This window comes from Lithobates pipiens, unplaced genomic scaffold (assembly GCF_037356315.1).
Source record: "Lithobates pipiens isolate NorthernLeopardFrog02 unplaced genomic scaffold, aLitPip1_a1.2 Scaffold_30, whole genome shotgun sequence".
Lineage (NCBI taxonomy): Eukaryota > Metazoa > Chordata > Amphibia > Anura > Ranidae > Lithobates > Lithobates pipiens.
The window spans coordinates 63,665,701-63,687,457 of NW_027507791.1; the positions used below are offsets into that span (position 1 = coordinate 63,665,701).

A 21,757-nucleotide genomic window follows, 5' to 3' on the forward strand; every position below is an offset into this window, starting at 1 on the left:
ATATCCTCTGAGTTGTGAGAGACACAAGACTCTGGTCGGGAACAATGGATGTTTATTTCAGTACTCACTGTACACTGCAACATGCATCTCAGGACAGTACATCTTATTATGCTTCCTGACCCTTGTCATCACTCCTGGGTGGAGCCAGCCTTAAAGTGACAGTACATGTGGAACCCTTCAGCTATAACACCAACGTAACTGAACTCAGGTCATTCTTAGGATTCTGATCCTACTATAGAAGGTTCGTGGAAGGGTTTGCAAAGATAGCCCACCCACTCACTGAGCTTCTGAAGAATCAAGAGGCCAATGATAACCCAGATCAGTTGGCAAGGCCTAAAGAAGGGCACAGGAAAAAGAAAGAGTCTATCCAGGATCAGTGGACTCCAGAATGAGAAGAAGCCTTCAGACAGCTGAAATGGAGCCTTACTACTGCTCCAGTCTTAGCCTATGCTGACCCTGCCAAGCCTTACGAAGTACAAGTATATGCCAGCCGAGACGGCCTAGGAGGGGTGCTCTACCAGGAGCATGAAGGGCATCTGCAACCAATTGCCTATGTGAGCAGAAGTTTGATTCCCGCTGAAAAAAAACTATCCAACTCACAAGCTTGAATTTCTGGCTCTGAAGTGGGCAGTGGTAGACAAGCTTAAGGACTACCTGTACGGGGCCGAATTCATAGTAAAGACGGACAACAACCCCCTTACTTATTTGCTCACCACTGCGAAGCTGGACGCCACTGGTCACAGGTGGTTAGCCGCTCTTTCTGCATTTACCTTCAGCCTGAAGTACACACCAGGAGCTGGCAACCGAGATGCTGATGCTCTGTCCAGAAGGCCCCACAACCCTCAAGATCCCTCAGGAGACTGGACTCAGCTTACCCCAGAAGGGGTAAGGGCCCTGTGTGATGGGACGAGCCAATCTGGAAAAGGTGGGCCCAGAGCCAAAGAAATAGGAGTGTCCTCAGTGGGAGTCCCCAGGTGCTATTGGAATGTCTCCCAGGTTGTGCAAGAAGGTCTTCCCAAGCTATCCAGGAAGGATCTCAGGAGTGATCAAGAGGAAGACCCATTGTGCGGAATGGTGCTAAAGGCATTGCAACACAAACAGTCTGAGGTACTGAAGAGGAGTCCCAGTAAAGAAGCCCGGCTGCTCTTGAAGGAATGAGATCAGTTGCAATTACAACATGGGGTGGTCTACCGAAGGGGCCCCTCCGACGATCCAGAAGAGAAGTGGCAGTTGTTCTTGCCAGAAAAAGCACAGAGAGAGAGTACTGATTGCCCTACATGACCACCATGGCCATTTGGGAGCAGAAAGGACCCTCCTATTAGTAAAGGACAGATTCTACTGGCCCTACATGAGGAAAGAAGTGGAGAGTTACTGTCATTCCTGCCTCACGTGCATACAGCGGAAGACATTTCCTCAAAGGGCTGACCCAATGGGCCACCTGGAGAGTCAGGACCCAATGGACTTAGTTTGCATAGAATTTCTCTGCTTAGAATCAGACCTAAGTGGGCAAGGGGACATCTTAGTGGTGACAGATCACTTCACCCGTTATGCCCAGGCATTTCCCACTAGAGACCAGCAGGCAACCACAGTGGCAAAGACTCTTGTTGAAAAGTTTACCTCGAAGGATACATTCGGACTAAGGGAGAGACTTTTAGATCAGGTCTCACTTACAGACCTCGCTGGAATCTGTTGTTCCCAAGGAGGCGTAACAGAGCAACTGACATTGAGCAGGCTTGAGCCCTACTTCACTTTAGTGTCCCAGCGTTGTGTATAAGCTCTTGGAGTTATACCTGGAGTACCTTAAGGTAACTCTTACCTACCTTTTAGATTACAAATATCAGAGGAGTCATCTCTAGCTAGCGAAGAAAGAAGATAGGGGAGAGAGTACTTTAAGTGAGGCCTCACATATAACTTTAAAGTAGCGGGAGCTCCCAGGTTTAGATACATAGAAATATATATATATCTTTCATATTGTATTTGTCTGTTGATTTATATTGTACTGACATCCTACATTGGGATGGCAGTGCAATCTCTGTAACCACCTGCTTTAATATACTTGCAGTAAAAATATTTCTGGTTAAATGCCCAGTTGTGTAGCGTGCTGTTTTTCCCCACCAGGTGGAGCCAGAGGATCCTGAGGGTATTATACAGGTACTTTACATTGTTTTATATTGTACTGTATTACATTGCACCACAGTAGTGCCAAGGGAATTGAGTCAAGTTAGTGGGGCTTCTTGGTAGAGTGCAGGCCTAATTCAAACCAGCAGCTCCTTCGGGGGTCAGTGCTACATATGCTTAGCTGCACTGTGACGTCATCGAGGCTGTCTGTCTGGCACGTTCCAGAGCTGGGTCTCCAAGGAGATGGTGACGCAGGGAAGGCGGTCACGTGGCTAACGGATTGCAATCACGTGGGTAAGGAATGGCAGTCACGTGGGTAAGGGGGGGGCGGTACCTCCATACTTCTCTGTTTCCATGACGATACTGACAGGGTGCCCGGGCTGAGGAGAGCAGACTCAGGAGGAGACTGAACTAGGGTTACAACAGAGGCGGCTCTCTAATTAGGCTATCGCTTAAGGCCTCGCAGGCTGCCTAATTGCCTAACATTGGAGGGAATGTCCCCCGGTTGGTGTCTCCAGGGCCAGCGGCGTTTTTATGCTGCAACTAGTTTCCCCTGCCAGTAGCAGACTGACTACTTTAGCACTGCACTGTCTGAGCTCTCAGGGACGGTGGTCGGCTCCGTGTGCTCCCCTCCCCCAGCTTCTCCACTTCTGCCGGCCTCTGCTCTCATCTCCTGTCATGTGCAGAGCTGGGATGTGCAGAGGCAATGTAGCTCTCCGATCTCCTCCCCATGATGGTCTGCAGAGGAGGACTTGCCAGAGCCTCAAGGTACAGCATGATAGCACCCCCTGACTTCACCCCCTGACCGGGGGAACCCCAAAAATTAATGCTGACAGCCCCCCCCACACACACACAGTGCTGATGATATGTATGCCGTCCGGTGTTCTGTCAAAAACTGTCCCCCCATCGGATAGTGTCCACCCGTACTGCGCAGGCGCATCGCTTGAGCAGTACAGAGGACAAGAAGACTCTGAAAGTCTCCGAAGAAGAACGGCGGCTCTGCACTGAGTCCAGGTGCAAGCCCCACCATCCAAGTGGACATACGGTAGCACTTAGTAAGAGGGCCCCTTGGGGGCTCGCTTCGCTCGCCACACTTCGGGCATGGCCTCGCTTTGCTCGCCAATTTTTTATTTTAACTCAATGTCCACTTGGATGGTGGGGCTTGAACCTGGACTCAATGCGCAGGTGCCGTTCATCTTCAGAGACTTTCAGAGTCTCCTTGTCCTCCGTACTGTGCAAGCGCAGTACAGGGTGGACACTATCTGATGGGGGACAGTATTCGACAAGACACCGGCATATGAGGCCACCTACTGACCCCCTGTCAATATTATCCTAACCATCTCCCTGTGCCTGGCATCTTCATCCCCCTATACCGCTCTGCCAGCTTCCTAACACCCCATACATCATCTTCATCTTATCTGCACTCCTCTGCCAGCAGCCTCCTACCACCTCACCCCTGTCATCTTCATCTGCCCTGTACCCCCCTGCCAGCTTCCTACCACTGCACCCTGTGTCATCTTCATGCCCTCTGCACTCCTCTGTCAGCTTCCTACCACCCCATCCATCATCTTTATCCCCTCTGCACTCCTCTGCCAGCTTCCTACCACCCCACCCATGTCATCTTCATCCGTCCTGTACCCCTCTGCCAGCGGCTTCCTACCACCCCATCCATCATCTTCATCCCCTTTTCCCCTCTGCTAGCTTCCTACCCCTGCCATTTTCATACCCTCTGTACTCCATTGCCAGCTTCCTACCACCCCACCATCTTCACCCCCCTGTACCCCTCAGCCAGCTTCATACCACCCCACCCCTGTCATCTTCAACCCCCCTGTACCCCTTTTCCAGCAGCTTCCTACCACCCCACCCCCATCATCTTAAACCACCCTCTACCCCTCTGCCAGCTTCCTACCATCCCACCCCATCATCTTCACCCCCCCTGTACTCCACTGCCAGCTTACTACCACTTCACCCCTGTCACCTTCATCCTCCGTTACCCCTCTGCCAGTAGCTTCTTACCACCCCATCATCTTCATACCACTGTTCCCCACTGCTAGCTTCCTACCACCCTACCCCTGCCATTTTCATACCCCCTGTACGCCACTGCCAGCTTCCTACCACCCCACCCCATCATCTTCACCCCCTATACCCCTCTGTCAACTTCCTACCACCCCACCCCTATCATCTTACACCCCACTGTACCCCTCTGCCAACTTCCTACCACCCCACCCCTGTCATCTTTCCCCCTGTACTCAACTGCCAACTTGCTGCCACCCCCCCCCATCATCTTCACCCCTCCTGTATACCACTGCTAGCTTACTACCACCCCACCCTGTCAGCTTCACCCCCCTGTACTCCACTGCCAGCTTCCTACCACCCAGCCCATTATCCTCACCCCCTTGTACCCCTCTGCCAGTTTCATACCACCCCACCCCTGTCATCTTCATCCACCCTGTACCCCTCTGCCGGCTTCCTACCACCCCACCCCTGTCATCTTCATCGCCCTGTACTCCACTGCCAGCATCCTACCAACCCACCCTGTGTCATCTTCAGCCCCCCGCACCCCATTGCCAGCTTCCTACCACCCCAACCATTATCATCATCCCCATACCACACCTCTGATACCCTACCACCCTGACCCCTGTCATCAACATCCCCATCATCCCCCTGTACCTCACCACTAGCATCCAACCACCCTACCCCATCATCATCCTTATCTCTATCCCCCTGTACCTCACTGCCAGCTTCCTACCACCCCACCCATTGTCATCAGCATCCCTTTCTAGCCCACCTCTGGCATCCTACCATCCTACCCCTATTATTATAGGGGAGATATGATCCCCAATGCTGTCATCCAACCAAGTGTACCCCAACAGTTGCATCACACACCACAATACTGCCCTGCCACCCAGTGAGAGGTAATGATTTGCAGTAATCTCTAGCAACCAATCAAAGAGCAGTAATGATGTGCAGTAACCTCTAGCAACCAATCAGTGAGCCTGTCGCAATCAGTGAGTGTGAACCAGATCTTTATGTTTACATTATTAAAGTTTTTTTTGGTTAAGTCTATGTGTGTGTTTGTTTTTTGGGACGTTGGGGTGGAGGGCGAAATTGTTAGGGGTGGGGTGCCAGGAAAATGTTTGTCCAGGGTCCAGTCAACACTATATACGGCCCTGGGTGTCCCCAGGTGAGCAGGGTGAGGAGGCTGGCACACACTGGGGTAAAGCCATGTCCACACAGTCTCTGACCATCCCTTGTATCATGTCCACACAGTCGCTGACCATCCCTTGTATCCAGTCCACACAGTCTCTGACCATCACAAGTTGGAACTCTGCAGACCCTGGTGTAAAGGGAACTCTGATGTAAAGGGGAATGCTGTGCAATTTGATATAAGGTGATCTCTGGTCACCAGTAGTGATGGACGAACTTCCGACGGGACGTTTCGCGAAAGCGAAATGCGAACGGACTCAAACGTTCGCGAAACCGAACGTTCGCCGCGGGCCCCATTGACTTCAATGGGAGGCGAACTTTGCAAACCTTCATGTCGAATTTGCGGCCACGTGGTAATTATTAGGGGGTAAAACGTAGTCCCACCATCTGGACAATGACATAATACATGTATGAGGTGAATTTGGGATCGATAACTACAAGCATTTTTATTTTATTTGGGAAATTGTTCTAACAATTCAGGACTATGGAGCTAATGAAGGCAATGGAGGAGAGGGAAGGTCAGGGACCAGGGTAGGCAAAGAAGAGGGTGCAGGAGATGATCACCAGCAGCGTGACATACCGGAATGACACATGCACCGTGATAGAGGCATCTGACAGCAGCACCGTAATACAGAGCACTGACAGCAGCACCGTGACATACAGCGCTGACAGCAGCACCGTGACATACAGCGCTGACAGCAGCACCGTGACATACAGCGCTGACAGCAGCACCGTGACATACAGCGCTGACAGCAGCACCGTGACATACAGCGCTGACAGCAGCACCGTGACATACAGCGCTGACAGCAGCACCGTGACATACAGCGCTGACAGCAGCACCGTGACATACAGCGCTGACAGCAGCACCGTGACATACAGCACTGACAGCAGCACCGTAAGCAGCCCCAGGAGGAAGTCAGCACAGCACAGGGATGGTGTGATCCCCTCATAATAAGAACCCCCAGGAGGAAGTCAGCACAGCACAGGGATAGTGTGATCCCTTCATAATAAGAACCCCCAGGAGGAAGTCAGCACAGCACAGGGATATCATAAGCAGCCCCAGTAGAAATATGACACCGCTCAACCTCTTCAAAGAGGAGGGTAGGGGCATATAGTACGGTGTGCTTTTTTGGGTCAAGGAAGTGAGCCAAATGAATTAAGAAGGTCTGTGTGCTTGATTAAAAAAATAGTTTATAGACATATACATGGTCTACTGGTCACATGTGTTGAATTCCTCCGAGATCCATGCCTCATTCATTTTTAGAAATGTGAGGTAGTTAACACTGTCGTGAGCTAGGCGAGTACGCTTATCGGTCACAATCCCCCCTGCTGCGCTGAACGTCCTTTCGGACAGGACACTGGATGAGGGGCAAGCCAACAGTTCGATTGCAAATTGGGCAAGCTCTGGCCAGAGGTCAAGCCTGCCCACCCAGTAGTCTAGGGGTTCATCACTCCTCAGAGCGTCCACATCGGCCGTTAACCCAATGTAGTCGGACACCTGACGGTCTAGGCGTTCCCTGATGCTGGATCCGGATGACACCTGTCGATGGGTCGGCTGAAAGAATGACCTCATATCCGAAGTCACCAACACATCTTCAAACCGGCCTCTTCTTGCAGGCGCTGTTGGATTGGTACCCGCAAATCCTTCTCTGGGAGTGGGAATTGCTCCTCTGCCAGCGCACGCAAAAGCAGAATGCAGCATTTCTCGAAGCAAGGCCTGGAAGTGCTGCATTCTGACAGCCCTCTGCGACGGCGGTAACATTTCCGCCATTTTGTGTTTGTACCGGGGGTCTAAGTACGTTGCCACCCAGTACTGGTCCTTGACCCTCATGCTTTTTATACGGGGGTCCCTATTAAAACACTGGAGCATGAAGGCCCCCATTTGCACTAAAGTGGAAGCGGTGTGGTGGCCTGGCTCCTGCTCATCATCCAGGATAATGTCGTCCTCTTCATTCTCCTCTCCCCATCCTCGCACAACAGGGATCCCAGAAAGGTTTAAAGCATGCTCTTCTTGCTCCTGCTCATCCGCCCCGGCACCATCCTCCTCTGACTCCTCATCAGACTCCTGTTGTTGACTTGTCTCAGATAGAGTAGCCCCCCCTGGGAATTCATCCAGCATTGCGACTTCCTCATCTTCCCGCTCCTGCTCCTCCACAGCCTGATCAATGACACGACGCAATGCACGCTCCAGAAAGAAGGCATAAGGTACCATGTCACTGATGGCGCCATGGCTGCGACTGACCAGTTTGGTGATCTCCTCAAATGGCCGCAGAAGTCTGCATGTGTCGCGCATGAGCAGCCACTGGCGCGGTGAAAAAAAACCCAGCTCCCCAGAACCGTTTCTTTCGCAGAGTTCATACAGGTAGACGTTAACTGCACGTTTCTGCTGGAGCAGCCTATCAAGCATATAGAAGGTTGAGTTCCATCGCGTCGGGCAATCGCAAATAAGACGTCTGACCGGCAGATGGTGTCGCCGCTGAATGTCAGCAAGGCGAGCCATGGCCGTGTAAGATCTTCTGAAATGGGCCGAGATTTTCCTTGCCTGCCGCAAGATGTCCTGGACCCCAGGGTATTTGACAAGGAATCGCTGCACGACCAAGTTTAAGACGTGTGCCATGCACGGCACGTGCGTGATTTTGCCCTGTTTCAATGCGCTAAGCAGATTGGCACCGTTGTCACACACCACTTTACCAACTGTCAAATTGAGCGGTGTTAGCCACTCATCTGCCTGTGAACGCAAAGCTGAAAGGAGTGCCGGGCCAGTGTGGCTCTTTGCTTCCAGGCACAACAGACGCAGCACGGCATGGCAACGTCTCACCTGGCATGTGGAATAGGTTCTGGGGAGCTTGGGCGGTGCAGCGGAAGAGACGCTAGCAGCGGAAAAGGAGGAGGCAGCTGAGGAGGAGAGGGAGGAGGATGGAGTAGGAGGAGGAGAAGAAGAGTCAGGCCTGCATGCAATCCGTGGCGGTAAAACCAAATCTACACGGGTGCCACGGGTTACATGCTTGACGGCCGTCAGAAGGTTCACCCAGTGGGCAGTAAAACTGATATACCTTCCCTGCCCGTGTTTGCTAGACCACGTGTCTGTGGTCAGATGTATCTTGGCACCGACACTGTGTGCCAGAGATACATTCACTTGCCGCTGAACATGGCCATATAGCTCTGGGATGCCCTTCTCTGAGAAATACTTCCTTCCTGGGACCTTCCATTGTGGTGTTCCAATGGCCACAAATTTGCGAAAGGCCTCCGAGTCCACCAGTTTATATGGCAGTAGTTGGCGGGCTATGAGTTCTGACAAGCCAGCCGCCAACCGTTGGGCAAGAGGGTTATCCGGCGTCATCATTTTTTTACGCTCAAACATTAGGCCCACGGAAGCCTGCCTTTTTGCAGAAAAATGTGAGCTTGGCGTGATGGAAGGTGGAGTGGAGGACAATTGTGAGGAGAGAGGAGAAGGAGAAGTAGAAGACGAGGCTGGACGGTGAGAGCCTGCAGTGTGGCTTTGTGTGTTCCGTTGCTCCCACTGGGCTCGGTGATGGCTGCTCATGTGCCTTCTTAAGGCGGTCGTCCCTAGGTGAGTATTGGGCTTACCGCGACTAACGCGTTGACTGCAAAGATTGCAGATGGCAACGCTATTGTCAGCAGCGGACACGTTAAAAAAAGCCCACACTGCGGAGCCATGTGCCGGTGTCCTGGGAGCGCCAGATGTGACCGTACATGGTCGATGACTCGCTCCTGATACATTTGCAGTCTGCTTTGTCCCTCCTGTGCAATGTAAGTTATTCCTGCTTCTCCTCCCTATCTGCTGGTCCATATCTCCCTCTGAACTCCCCTCCTCTTCCTCTCTTGTGGGCACCCACGTGACATCACTAGACACGTCATCATCAACGTCACCTTCCCCACCGCTATAAGTAGAGATCTCGGAGTAGGCAGCAACACCGGGGACCAACCTCCTCCTTGGGCTGATCTGGGTACTGTCGTCAGACTGCTGAGTAGCGCTTGTTGCTACCTCCTCTTCCTGATCCAATACCAAGAGTGGCTGCGCATCAGAAATGTCCTCTTGATATGGATCGGAAAATAATTCCAGTGACTCAAGCGGAAGGTATGTGGTGGTGGTGGTGGTGGTCGTGTTGTTGGTGGTAGTGTCTTTGGGGGTGCACATAGCAGAGAGTGAAGAAGAGGGTGCAGATCGAGAGGATGAGGAGGGTGCAGAAGAGTAAGGCTGAGCGAGCCACTCAACCAAGTCTGGTGCATCCTTTAAAGTAATTGAACGCACCTTCTGCAACTTCCCACTTTGGCTCAAGCCTGTTGCTCCTGCCCTACCCCTACCACCCCTGCGGAAGGGCCTGCCTCTTCCTCTGCCTGTCATTTTTTAAATGACCCTGTGACAAAACTCTTAGTCCCTATACCGATGAAGGACTGCTGCAGTATAGGGCAGCAGTCAGCAGTGGTGCACGTCAACCCTATCTATTGTGGACCGATAGCGGTCCTTACAGAACAGCAGACTGTACCGCACTCAAGCCTATGTACCGTAGCACCCTATACCAAGTTACCAGTCCTTATAAGAACTTTTGTGGACCAAGCAGGTTGTGTATTAGTGTTTAGCAGACTGTACGTCAGTCCCTATACCGCTGAAGGACTGCTGCAGTATAGGGCAGCAGTCAGCAGTGGTGCACGTCAACCCTATCTATTGTGGACCGATAGCGGTCCTTACAGAACAGCAGACTGTACCGCACTCAAGCCTATGTACCGTAGCACCCTATACCAAGTTACCAGTCCTTATAAGAACTTTTGTGGACCAAGCAGGTTGTGTATTAGTGTTTAGCAGACTGTACGTCAGTCCCTATACCGCTGAAGGACTGCTGCAGTATAGGGCAGCGGTCAGCAGTGGTGCACGTCAACCCTATCTATTGTGGACCGATAGCGGTCCTTACAGAACAGCAGACTGTACCGCACTCAAGCCTATGTACCGTAGCACCCTATACCAAGTTACCAGTCCTTATAAGAACTTTTGTGGAACAAGCAGGTTGTGTGTTAGTGATTAGCAGACTGTACGTCAGTCCCTATACCGCTGAAGGACTGCTGCAGTATAGGTGAGCGGTCAGCAGTGGTGCACGTCAACCCTATCTATTGTGGACCTATAGCGGTCCTTACAGAACAGCAGACTGTACCGCACTCAAGCCTATGTACCGTAGCACCCTATACCAAGTTACCAGTCCTTATAAGAACTTTTGTGGACCAAGCAGGTTGTGTATTAGTGTTTAGCAGACTGTACGTCAGTCCCTATACCGCTGAAGGACTGCTGCAGTATAGGGCAGCGGTCAGCAGTGGTGCACGTCAACCCTATCTATTGTGGACCGATAGCGGTCCTTACAGAACAGCAGACTGTACCGCACTCAAGCCTATGTACCGTAGCACCCTATACCAAGTTACCAGTCCTTATAAGAACTTTTGTGGAACAAGTGAGTTGTGAATGTTTAGCAGACTGCAGCAGAAGGGCAGCAGTCAAGTATAATATCCTTTCTATATTTGGAAGAAAGAATATTATACATGTACAAGCCTATTACTGTACCACTGATACCAGTCCTGAAAAGAACCTTTGTGGAACTAATAATAACAGCAAGTCTTTAAAATTACCCTCACTGCCTGACAACACTGCTTCCTTCCTGTCCCTATACAAATTGGCAAAAAAAGAGAACGATTAGTGGTTACTGGAACAGCTCTTTTGTGGACCTTGATAGTAACAGCTAATGATGATGATGATGATGATGATGATGAAAGACTAATCTGGCTGTCCCTGTAGCATACACCGTCCTTTCCCTTTCTCTAAACTAACAAAAGACACTCAGGCTGCTGCAAGAATCAGCAGCACAGCAAACCTATCAACACCTAACACCTATACCAGTCCTGAAAAGAACTTTTGTGTACCAAATAGCTAGTGGTTTATCTCTCCCTACTCCACACAGGAACCTGTCCCTATCGTAACAGAAGAAAGAATGTAAAATGGCCACCGGATCGGGTGTATTTATAGGTTAGGGGGAATGTCCAAGTGTCCATGTGCTGTCATGTCTCAATTGGCTGTCCTGTATCACATGATAAACGTGTCACCAAAGGTTAAAGTTCTTGTATACATTAAACACGTAAGTCCGCCGCGGCGAACGACGGAAAAAGGCGTTCGAACGTGCGGACCGCGAATGTCGGAAATTCGCCGCGAAACGACCGCCGGGCGAAACGTTCGTCCATCACTAGTCACCAGAGCCCCCTCTTACATCAGAGTTCCCCTTTACATAAAATTCTTCAGCATTCCCCCTTACATCATGATCAGCAGCACTCCCCTTTACATCAAAGTTCCCCTTGCACTGTAAGGGGTAATCCTGCAGACTCTAATGTAAGGGGGAACTCTGTGCTGGGTTATATTAACCTGAACTTCATGTAAAGGCTAGTAGCCAATAGCTTTGGTCTAGGAATTTGATCTGAGCATGCGTGGCACTTTGTCCGATCGGAATTCTCTACAAACAATCGGACAAAGTCCAATCGGATCATGTTGTCGGAAAGTTTTATAGCCCTGCTCTAAAACTTTGTCCGTCGGATATTCCGACGGAAACAGTCCGATGGAGCCCACACATGATCTGATTATCCGACAACATGGTCTGCTCGGACATTTTCCGTCTGAATGTCCGACCGTGTGTACAAGGGCTAAAACTTTCCGACAACATGATCCGATCGGACTTTGTCCGATTGTGTGTAGAGAATTCCGATCGGACAAAGTGCCATGCATGCTCAGATCAAATTCCTAGACCAAAGCTATTGGCTACTAGCCTGAACGTAGTCCCGTCGTAACGAAATTACGTCATCACGTTATGAACGATCAGATTTTCCGATAACTTTGTCCTACCGTGTGTATGCAACAGTTTAGGACAAAATCCAACAGATTTGGTTGTCAGAATGTCCGACCGTGTGTGCAAGGGCTAAGATTTGCCTAAGGCCTCACAAAGCCTAGAGCCGCGTCTGCTCAGACCTGCCTGAGAAAACCATCCAGATCACTGTGCAGTATTACAGGCCTCCTCAGACCACCATCCCGAGCACTGTGCAGTATTACAGGCCTCCTCAGACCAACGTTCAGAGCACTGTGCAGTATTACAGGCCTCCTCAGACCAACATCCAGAGCACTGTGCAGTATTACAGACCTCTTCAGACCAACGTCCAGATCACTGTGCAGTATTACAGGCCTCCTCAGACCACCGTCCCGAGCACTGTGCAGTATTACAGGCCTCCTCAGACCAACATCCAGAGCACTGTGCAGTATTACAGACCTCTTCAGACCAACGTCCAGATCACTGTGCAGTATTACAGGCCTCCTCAGACCACCATCCCGAGCACTGTGCAGTATTACAGGCCTCCTCAGACCAACATCCAGAGCACTGTGCAGTATTACAGACCTCTTCAGACCAACGTCCAGATCACAGTGCAGTATTACAGGCCTCCTCAGACCACCGTCCTGAGCACTGTGCAGTATTACAGGCCTCCTCAGACCAACGTTCAGAGCACTGTGCAGTATTACAGGCCTCCTCAGACCAACATCCAGAGCACTGTGCAGTATTACAGACCTCTTCAGACCAACGTCCAGAACACTGTGCAGTAATACAGGCCTCCTCAGACCACCGTCTGTTTTTAGCAGATCGGATGGCAGGCGGGTGTCAGCGGACATATCTCTGCTGACATTTACGTGCCCATAGGAGTCAATAGGTGGCTCGCTCAGATCTGCCTGAAAAAAGGACAAGTGGATCAGAGTGGGCTCATAGTGTGAAAGGGGCCTAAGTCCTAACACTAAGACCCCTTTTACACCGAGCCACCCATCCATTCGCGCTAAAGTGACGCTCATTTTAGCGGCACTTTAGCACTGTTTAATCACTTCCCACCTGGTCAATAGCAGATTGATGTCTGGGAAGTGGTTCTGTTATCCTGACTGGGCGTCATATGACGTCGTTCAGGATAACAGCCGCCGCACTCTGGTGGGGGCGCACATCACTGAGGCTTTGGTGGGGGGCTTAAATGAGGCTTTGGTGGGGGGTTTCTATGAGGCTTTGGTGGGGGGCTTTGATGAGGATTTGGTGGAGCTTTGATGGGGCTTTGCCATAGACTTCTATGGAAGCTTTGAAGATGCTTTAAAGCACCGCTGAATCTAAATGGGGTATAATATATGAAACAAAGCAAAAGCAAGCTGTAAACAGGACTGTAAGCTAATCATTTTATTTAGTGACAGGAGCTTTGACTAGCATTCAGAGAGCTTTAATAAAGTGTATCCAAAGCCTTGTTGAAGCCTTGTTGAAGCCGAAGCAAGTATAAATGAGCCCTTAGGGCCAGTTCACACCAGACACAGTTCCGTGCTCTTTTTTTCTGCACTAAAAATGCATGCACAGTATTTTCCATTTATTCCAATGGCTCTAGTTCACACCATGCAGTCAGTTTCTGGTCAGTTGACTGTATGTCAGTATTGTATTGGTGCAGAAAAAATGGAACTGAATCTGGTGTGAACTGGTCCTTAAGTTTAAGACATAAGGGGGGGGGGGGGGAGGGAGGGGGATGCACTAGACTGCATCAAAAACGCACTGGAACGCATGCAGAAAAGCATGTGGACTGTGTTTCTATGGTGTGAACTGCCTCTCATAGCAGAAAGTAAAAAAAATGTTTTTGTCTTTTTTTGTTTTATAGCACAAAAAATAAAAAAAATGCAGAGGTGATCAAATACCACCAAAAGAAAGCTCTATTTGTGGGAAAAATTACATCAATTTTATTTGGGTATAACTTTGCATGACCACGCAATTGTCAGTTAGCCCCGTTTCACACGCGTTTTTCATGCACTTTGGGGCTAAAAATAGTGCCTGTAAAGCGCCTGAAAAACGCCTCCCTTGCAGCTCCAGTGTGAGAGCCCGACTGCTTTCTCACTGGGGCGGTGCACTTGCTGGACTTTAGAAAAAGTCCTGCAGGACGCATCTGTGGGGCGGTGGAGGAGCCATGTATATAGCGCTCCTCCACTGCCCCTGCCCATTGGAACGTATGGGCAGAAGGGCTTTTCGGGTTATTAACCCTTTCTTCTGGCACTAGTGGGGGTTAAAAGCGCCCACTAACGGCCGAAAAGTTCCACTAGCGCGTCCCGTTGTCAGTGTGAAAGGGGTCTTAAAGTAGCGCAGTGCCGTATCGCAAAAAATGGCCTGGTCATGAAGGGGAGGGGGAATCTTCTGGAGGCCAAGTGGTTCATGTAGATATGTACATGTAGGCCTTTATGTGCTGCGTTCAGAGGCAATAAAAAATGCCCCAAAGCTGTGTTTGGAGAAGCACCAATGCGCATAATTTGCATGTGTATATTTATCCTAGGGGCTAGGATACATAAATAGTCACACACGTATAAACGCATGCAAATACGCAACATTAGAGGCATTTTTTCTGCCAAGTTCAGTTTGGGCAGAAAAGATGCAATGTAAATTCATACCCAGCTGTACATGAGGCCTTAGTGACTACAGCGACTATATCGCTCGACAGTCGACACAAGTCGCTGTTAATTTCTGATGTCAGCGATATCGCTGGCCAGCAGTACATTTATGTGTTAAAACTTTTTATGTGAGGAACTTATTCATGAAGAGTGAGAACTGGAGCCAAGAGGGGAATTTTATTGTGTATTGTCTTGTTACATATGGACGACAGACGTATGTCACGACATTCCTGTCAGTCTCTGTCACATCGTAGGTTAGGTTACAACCTGAGGTACTAGCAGCAGCCAGCCCCTCCCCGGTCACATGACGGCTGCTCCCCGCCCACTCCTCCAGTCACAGTCCGCTGTGTGGCGAGGCCGGAGCTGAGGCAGAGATTGTGCCCCGCGGACGGGCTGGACGGACAGCCGGGAGGGATGCGGGGCGCTATGGCGGCGGCATTTACCGGGCTGCAGCGGCTCTCCCATTCCCTGCAGGACCCTGCTAAAGTGGCCGCTTTCCAGCGGCTGTGCGGGGTACGGAGGCCGCTGGAGGAAGAGAAGAAGACGGACTGTCACCCCAATGGGGTGGGGAACGGGACTGCCACCCAGCGGCGGGGTGAGGAGAAGCAGGCGCAGCGGCGGAACTCCCTGACCGGAGAGGAGGGTGAGCAATTCGTCATCCGGAACCGGCTCCTCTATTACCTCTTCACCTTCGGTACCGAGCTGGGCAACGAGCTCTTCTACATCTCCTTCTTCCCGTTCTGGATCTGGAATGTGGACCCGTACGTGGGCCGGAGGGTGATCATCGTGTGGGTGTGGGTCATGTACCTGGGCCAGTGTACCAAGGATGTCATCCGCCTGCCCAGACCCCCCTCCCCGCCCGTCATCAAGATGGAGGTCTTCTACAACTCCGAGTACGGCATGCCCTCCACACATGCCATGTCCGGCACCGCCATCCCCCTCTGCCTCATCCTACTCAGCCTCGGACGGTGGCAGGTAAGACCCAGGGGCCACATCCCTATCCACAGAGAGATCAGGGGCCACATCCCTATCCATAGAGAGATGGGGGGGGGGGGGCACACAACTACCAGGGTCCCCACCCCTATCCATAGAGAGATCAGGGGCAACATCACTACCAGGGGCCCCACCCCTGTCCATAGAGAGTTGGGTGGACCACATCACTACTAGGGGCCCCATCCCCACCTCTATCCATAGAAAGATCAGGGGCCACATCACAAGTGCCACATCCCCACCACTATCCATAGAGAGATTGGGGGCCACATCACTACAGGAGGCCACATCCCCACCACTATCCATAGAGAGATTGGGGGCCACATCACTACAGGAGGCCACATCCCCACCACTATCCATAGGGAGATTGGGGGCCACATCACTACAGGAGGCCATGTCCCCACCACTATCCATAGGGAGATTGGGGGGCCACATCACTACGAGGGGCCACATCCCCACCACTATCCATAGGGAGATTGGGGGCCACAATACTACAGGAGGTCACGTTCCCACCACTATCCATAGGGAGATTGGGGGGCCACATCACTACAGGAGGCCATGTCCCCACCACTATCCATAGGGAGATTGGGGGGCCACATCACTACGAGGGGCCACATCCCCACCACTATCCATAGGGAGATTGGGGGCCACATCACTACAGGAGGTCACGTTCCCACCACTATCCATAGGGAGATTGGGGGGGGCCACATCTCTACGAGGGGCCACATCCCCACCACTATCCATAGGGAGATTGGGGGGGGGGGCACATCTCTACGAGGGGCCACATCCCCCACCACTATCCATAGGGAGATTGGGGGGGGGGCGCCACATCTCTACGAGGGGCCACATCCCCACCACTATCCATAGGGAGATTGGGGGGGGGCCACATCTCTACGAGGGGCCACATCCCCACCACTATCCATAGGGAGATTGGGGGGGCCACATCTCTACGAGGAGGGGCCACGTCCCCACCACTATCCATAGGGAGATTGGGGGGGCCACATCTCTACGAGGAGGGGCCACGTCCCCACCACTATCCATAGGGAGATTGGGGGGGCCACATCTCTACGAGGAGGGGCCACGTCCCCACCACTATCCATAGGGAGATTGGGGGGGCCACATCTCTACGAGGAGGGGCCACGTCCCCACCACTATCCATAGGGAGATTGGGGGGGCCACATCTCTACGAGGAGGGGCCACGTCCCCACCACTATCCATAGGGAGATCGGGGGGGCCACATCTCTACGAGGGGCCACGTCCCCACCACTATCCATAGGGAGATTGGGGGGGCCACATCTCTACGAGGAGGGGCCACGTCCCCACCACTATCCATAGGGAGATTGGGGGGGCCACATCTCTACGAGGAGGGGCCACGTCCCCACCACTATCCATAGGGAGATTGGGGGGGCCACATCTCTACGAGGAGGGGCCACGTCCCCACCACTATCCATAGGGAGATCGGGGGGGCCACATCTCTACGAGGGGCCACGTCCCCACCACTATCCATAGGGAGATTGGGGGGGGGGCCACATCTCTACGAGGGGCCACGTCCCCACCACTATTCATAGAGAGATTGGGGGGGGGGGGGCACATCTCTGCGAGGGGCCACGTCCCCACCACTATCCATAGGGAGATTGGGGGGGGGCCACATCTCTACGAGGGGCCACGTCCCCACCACTATCCATAGGGAGATTGGGGGGGGCCACATCTCTACGAGGGGCCACGTCCCCACCACTATCCATAGGGAGATTGGGGGGGGCCACATCTCTACGAGGGGCCACGTCCCCACCACTATCCATAGGGAGATTGGGGGGGGGGCCACATCTCTACGAGGGGCCACGTCCCCACCACTATCCATAGGGAGATTGGGGGGGGGCACATCTCTACGAGGGGCCACGTCCCCACCACTATCCATAGGGAGATTGGGGGGGGGCCACATCTCTACGAGGGGCCACGTCCCCACCACTATCCATAGGGAGATTGGGGGGGGGCCACGTCCCCACCACTATCCATAGTGAGACCGGGAGCCACATCACAACGAGGGGCCGCGCTCCCGCCCCTGTCCATGGGGACACGAGGGGGCCGCATTCCAACCTGAAACTGACTGCACTGGTGTGAACTAGAGCCATTGGAATACATGGAAAACACTGTGCATGCATTTTTAGTGCAGAAAAAAGTGCACAGAACTGCATCTGGTGTGAACTAGCACTTACAGATCTCGGAAGCAGGCAGGTTCCATTTTAGCTGTGGACATCTGAAGCCCTCCTTTCTTCAGTTCTGGGATTTCCGTGCAGCTGGCTACCCATCATGCATCTCGTGCATGCGGAGTAATGCCTCTGCGTGGCTCTCCTCCTTGAGAGGTTGCAAAAGTGAGATTTCGCCAGTAGGTGATTCGCAAGGACTCCTGAGATGCACGACGCCGCTATCCCATGAACCCTTGCGAATCGCAAGTGGCGGGGACTGCAGGTAGTAAAGGAGAAAAAAAAATCTAAAAGGTATTTACATTTAGAAAAAAGGATTTGCATTGGTAAAAGGGGATTCCATAGAGAGAAAGTAAATAAAATGGGTGGAACTCTGCTTTAACCAGAGCTTACAGTGACCCTCCATTCAGGGAGGTCATCTATGTGTGTTATAAGAAGGGGCCACATCCCCCCCCCCCCCCAATCCTAACCCGATAAGAGGCCACGTTCTCACCCTCAGCCCTATGTCTAGGCAGATAAAAAAAACAGGGGCCACATCCACCCCCTCCAGTCTTTCACCCTGGTGTCACCCACTTACATTGTGTTTTGTTTTTTGTTTGTTTTGTTTTTAAAGAGTGGCCACATTTCCACCCTGACTTATTTATGGGAAGATGGTAAAAAGGGGCCACAACTCCACCCTGACCAGAGTTTCTAGAGGGCTTTAATTTTATTTTTTTTAAATATGAAAAGGGGCCACTTCTCCATTCAGAGAAAACCCATGTATTTTAATATAGGCAGGTTCCATATGTCCATCCTGACCAGAGCTTCTAGTGGTCCTCCACTACGGGGGTCACCTATGTGTCTTATAAGTAAGGTTGACCTCTCTATCATGACTAGAGCTATCTGATCTAGAATTTCTTCAGTCAGGGGACACAGCTCCACCATCGCCCCAACCTTTAGCGATCCCCTCTCTGGGGTCACCTGTGTATATTAGAAGAGGACCCATCTCCACCGTGAATCTTATCCCTAGGCAGATGTTGGATAAGTAGGGGACCTTCATCCTGACCATAGCTTCTAGAAGTCCCCCCCCCCCCTTCCAGGGTCACCTATGTATATTACTATATGAAGGGGACACATGTCCATCATGACCAGAACTGCTAGAGGTTTGGGTCACCTTTTGTATACCGGTATTAGAAGTGGCCCCATCTGAGCTATGAATCCTCCTAGAGTTTCATCACATTGATTTACTAGAACTGGAGAATGTTAAATTTGGTGCAGCTGTTCATGGCAGCCAATCAGCTTCTAACTAAAGCTTGTTCAGTTAAAGAGGAAGTAAACCCTTCCAAACAACTTGGACCTATAGGTAAGCCTAGATTAAGGCTTACCTGTAGGTCCAAGCAATATCTCCTAAACCTATATGGTTTAGGAGATATTTGCCCGAAAATGGGCACCGCTGTCTACGGCGCATGTGCCGTAGACAGCGGCGCGCAGGCGCACTAAATGCGGCAAATCCATGAATGGATTTGCCAAATTTGTCGACTCCCGTGCGCATGCGCGGGAGTGACGTCATCGCGGCTTCGCCGAGTGGCAGCGGCGGAGCTGCGAGACGCGACTCCCGTGCGCATGTGCGGGAGTGACGTCATCGCGGCTTCGCCGAGTGGCAGCGGCGGAGCTGCGAGACGCGACTCCCGTGCGCATGCGCGGGAGTGACGTCATCGCGGCTTCGCCGCTGTCATTGGTCGGAGCTGCGAGACGCCACCAGCAAGATGGACGCGGCGGACTACAGGGATCAGCGGCGACTTCGCTGGCTCCTGTGTCAGGTAAGTGACACATAATGAGCTACTATGCGATGCATAGTAGTCCATTATGCTTTACCTTTGCAGGGAAAAAAAGAGGAAGTAAACCCATCAGGGTTTACTTCCTCTTTAAGCTTTGACAAAAAAAATAAAAAATAGTTTCTATGCAGAGCTGCACCAGATTTTGCACACTCCAGTTTTAGTAAACCCCTCCCCCCATAGAGACTTTTGTATGTTTTAGATCTATAATCTTTGATCTGGGCAGATGGTGGGTAAAAAGGTGCGGTATCTCCTGATCTAAGCTGTGGGATCTTCTAGAGAACAATAGAACACTCTGCTCCAGAGCTTCTCTCAGTTAACTTTTGCAAATAGTCTGTTTTACATCTCGTAGAGGTAGAGAAATGCGTGGGAGTAGAACATTTTTGATTCCTTATTAACGGGGTCATGTTGAAGAGCCTGCAGTATTCAGCCAAGGGGGAAGATCCAAGTTTGATTTTTGTCCAGGGTCCTAATTAATCTAATTCTGTGAGGGAAGGTGCCATGTCTTTCTTCTCATCAGAACTGTGTGAGCTTTTTTTTTTTTTATTTGAGAGGAATTTTAGTGGGTCTAACATCTAATCTGTATTATCTGATCTTTGGGGCACTTCTTTCTGTAGGTTGGTGGGAATTAGTACTGAGCTCAGAGTTTTACAGCCCAGATGGCTGGTGGGGAAATGTCAGATCTTCCCTTTGACCCTAAACTCTGTGAGCTTCTGGAGTCTCAGCAGTTGAGGGACATCTATGTATCTTAGAAATTCAGAGTACCAGTTCGGAATCTCTGTCCTGGGCAGATAAGGTGCCATTTCTTCCTTCTTATCTGTGAATTCATTCTCTTATGTATGTTGGGTAATGTTCAAAGTATCAGTTTTAGCGTTTTATGGCTGGTGAGAAGAGTGAGCACCTTTATCTGAACTATGTTTACCCATAGAGTTCTTCCTCTTGAGGGCATTTCTGATAGTGAGCTTGAGGCAGATACCATTGGTACTGATCTTTCTAATCTGTTAGGTTCAGTTTCCATAAGCATAACTCCACTTTTGTTGGGGGGGGAAACATTCCTCTCTGGGTGATCTATGAACATTGCAATTATTATAACAACCTCTGCGGCTATGTAGGAAAATGTAATCTAATGGGAGTGGTTTCATAATTATCAATCAGCTGTGCACCTGCACTAATGCGTAAAGCTGTTGGGCCTGCATCTCTTTGGATGTGTTCCTATTGGGAGTATCTCACCAAAAATTAAGTTTTTATTGCAGGGGATGCCTGAATTCTGACTTGTATCCAAGGCTTCATGTACACGGGACATTTTTACCACCTTTTCTGAACAATTTAACTTGACAGATAGTAGCTCAGTTTTCATGCCGCTTTTGCATTTAGAAGCGTTTGATAAAATAAAAAAAAATAAAAATGTATTTCTTTTTTTTTCAAAATAGTCAAAAATGAAAAACCCCTGTAAACGAAACATGGCTAAATGCGAGTTACTGCGTTTTAGTGCTTGAAATGCCTCTGAACTCAGCATCCAAACTCATTTTTTTGCTTTACAAAAAAAGCCTCTAAATGTAAGTGGCTAAACGGCCCTGTGTACATGTACTGATAAGATAACAGAGGAGAGTTCAGGAGCAGTTGAAAAAAAATGCCCAACTGCTCCTAAACGTCTGTTTACCATCAGCAGTGTACATGAGGCCTTAGTATAGACTTCTGGGGGAAAACGGTGAGCCAATCACACAGGCAGGAAACGTTTCTGGGGGGGTGGTCAATACACATTCTGTGTACAGAAAAGCTCCAGGTAGCCATATTGCATTACATTTGCAGAGAATTACAGAGCTGTAGATTGGAAAGGTCATTTTCAATAATATTCCATTACAATATGATTTGTTGCAATTGTCTATGCTATATTATTATTATTATTTCTTTATTTGCTTTTTTTTTTCCACACGAAAGTG

General features: G+C 50.8%; 2 protein-coding genes across 2 annotated transcripts in view; both read left to right on the forward strand.

The window, feature by feature from the left end:
- The first annotated feature begins 15,132 nt into the window (after positions 1 to 15,132).
- SGPP1 (sphingosine-1-phosphate phosphatase 1) overlaps positions 15,133 to 21,757 on the forward strand; it is a 38,469-nt gene continuing 31,844 nt past the window's right edge. The window contains exon 1 of the mRNA XM_077464355.1: positions 15,133 to 15,787. Within this exon, the coding sequence (XP_077320481.1) occupies positions 15,227 to 15,787 (561 nt within the window). The 5' untranslated portion in view covers positions 15,133 to 15,226. The remainder of the gene's footprint in view (positions 15,788 to 21,757) is intronic.
- The window catches only part of WDR89 (WD repeat domain 89), a 111,828-nt gene continuing 105,838 nt past the window's right edge, over positions 15,768 to 21,757 (forward strand). The window contains exon 1 of the mRNA XM_077464359.1: positions 15,768 to 15,787. The gene's annotated coding sequence lies outside the window, so the exon portion shown is untranslated. The remainder of the gene's footprint in view (positions 15,788 to 21,757) is intronic.